This window comes from Etheostoma cragini, unplaced genomic scaffold (assembly GCF_013103735.1).
Source record: "Etheostoma cragini isolate CJK2018 unplaced genomic scaffold, CSU_Ecrag_1.0 ScbMSFa_1688, whole genome shotgun sequence".
In the NCBI taxonomy this organism is placed as follows: Eukaryota; Metazoa; Chordata; class Actinopteri; order Perciformes; family Percidae; genus Etheostoma; species Etheostoma cragini.
The window spans coordinates 1-1,420 of NW_023265767.1; the positions used below are offsets into that span (position 1 = coordinate 1).

The window sequence follows — 1,420 nt, forward strand, 5'->3', positions numbered from 1 at the left end:
GTGTGTGTGTATTTGTGTCTTTGCCTGTTTCTGTGTGTGTGTGTGTGTGTGTGTGTGTTTGTGTCTTTGCCTGTTTCTGTGTGTGTGTGTGTGTGTGTTTGTCTCTCTCTGCGTGCGTGTGTGTGTGTGTGTGTGTTTGTGTCTTTGCCTGTTTCAATGTGTGTGTGTTTGTCTCTCTTTGCGTGCGTGGGTGTGTGTGTGTGTGTTTGTTTGTCTCTCTTTGCGTGCGTGTGTCTGTGTGTGTCTCTGTGTGTGTGTCTCAGGGTGTGTGAGGTGCGTTCGGTGGACAGCTCGTCCATCACGGCCTTCATGGTCCACGAGTGCGAGGGCTCGAGCCGCATCGGCTCGCGGCCGCGGCGCTACCTGTTCAGTGGCCATGGCAACGGCAGCATCCAGATGTGGGACCTGACGACCGCCATGGAGATCGCCGGCAAGGTCGACATCAGAGGTCAGACTCTTCAAAACACAAAACTTTATTCACACTCAGCGACACTAATCAGCGCCTTGTTTATTACTACGGAGATATGGTCACATAGACACAGACAGACACAGACAGACAGACACTGAGACACAGACAGATAGACACTGAGAGACAGAGAGACAGATAGACACTGAGAGAGAGGGACACTGAGAGAGACAGACAGACACTGACAGACGGACACTGGGAGAGACAGACAGACACTGACAGACAGACACTGAGAGAGAGAGACAGACACTGAGAGAGACAGACAGACACTGACAGACGGACACTGGGAGAGACAGACAGACACTGACAGACAGACACTGAGAGAGACAGACAGACACTGAGAGAGAGAGACAGACAGACACTGAGAGAGACAGACAGACACTGAGAGAGACAGACAGACACTGAGAGACAGGCAGGTTTTATTGACATTAAACGTACAGAGTGCCCATATGAACACACTTTGCCCCACTGGCTCATAAATATAATAAATATTATAATATTAATAATATTATAATATTTTTAATATAATACATATTTTAACTCAAAACAAAAGTTAAAAAATAAATATAAATGCCACAATTTTAATATTAATCTCTGCTGCTGCTACTGGGACACAGATACAGATATATACATAAGATATATATATACATATAATACAGATGTATGGAGATGTGTAACGTGGCCTCTGATTGGCTGTCTCCTAGCGCTGGGCGGGCCAACGGAGGAGGAGCTGCTGGAGCTGTTGGACCAGTGTGACCTGGCTCTGACCCGAACACCTGACAGCACGCCGAGAGCCTCCACCTGCAGGTACGCCACCACACCACCACAACACCACCACCACGCCACCACAACACCACCACAACGCCACCACCACAACACCACAACACCACCACAACGCCACCACCACAACACCACAACACCACCATCACCCCACCACGCCACCACAACACCACC

General features: G+C 48.9%; 1 protein-coding gene across 1 annotated transcript; it reads left to right on the top strand.

Annotated features, from left to right (window-relative positions):
* Positions 1-189: 189 nt before the first annotated feature.
* On the top strand, positions 190-1,403 carry LOC117940100 (BTB/POZ domain-containing protein KCTD3-like; the record flags this gene model as incomplete). Its single annotated transcript, XM_034865483.1, has 2 exons — positions 190-448; positions 1,171-1,403. Coding segments are annotated over exons 1-2 (372 nt in total), but the record flags the coding sequence as incomplete, so codon positions are not given.
* Between the last annotated feature and the right edge of the window lie 17 nt (positions 1,404-1,420).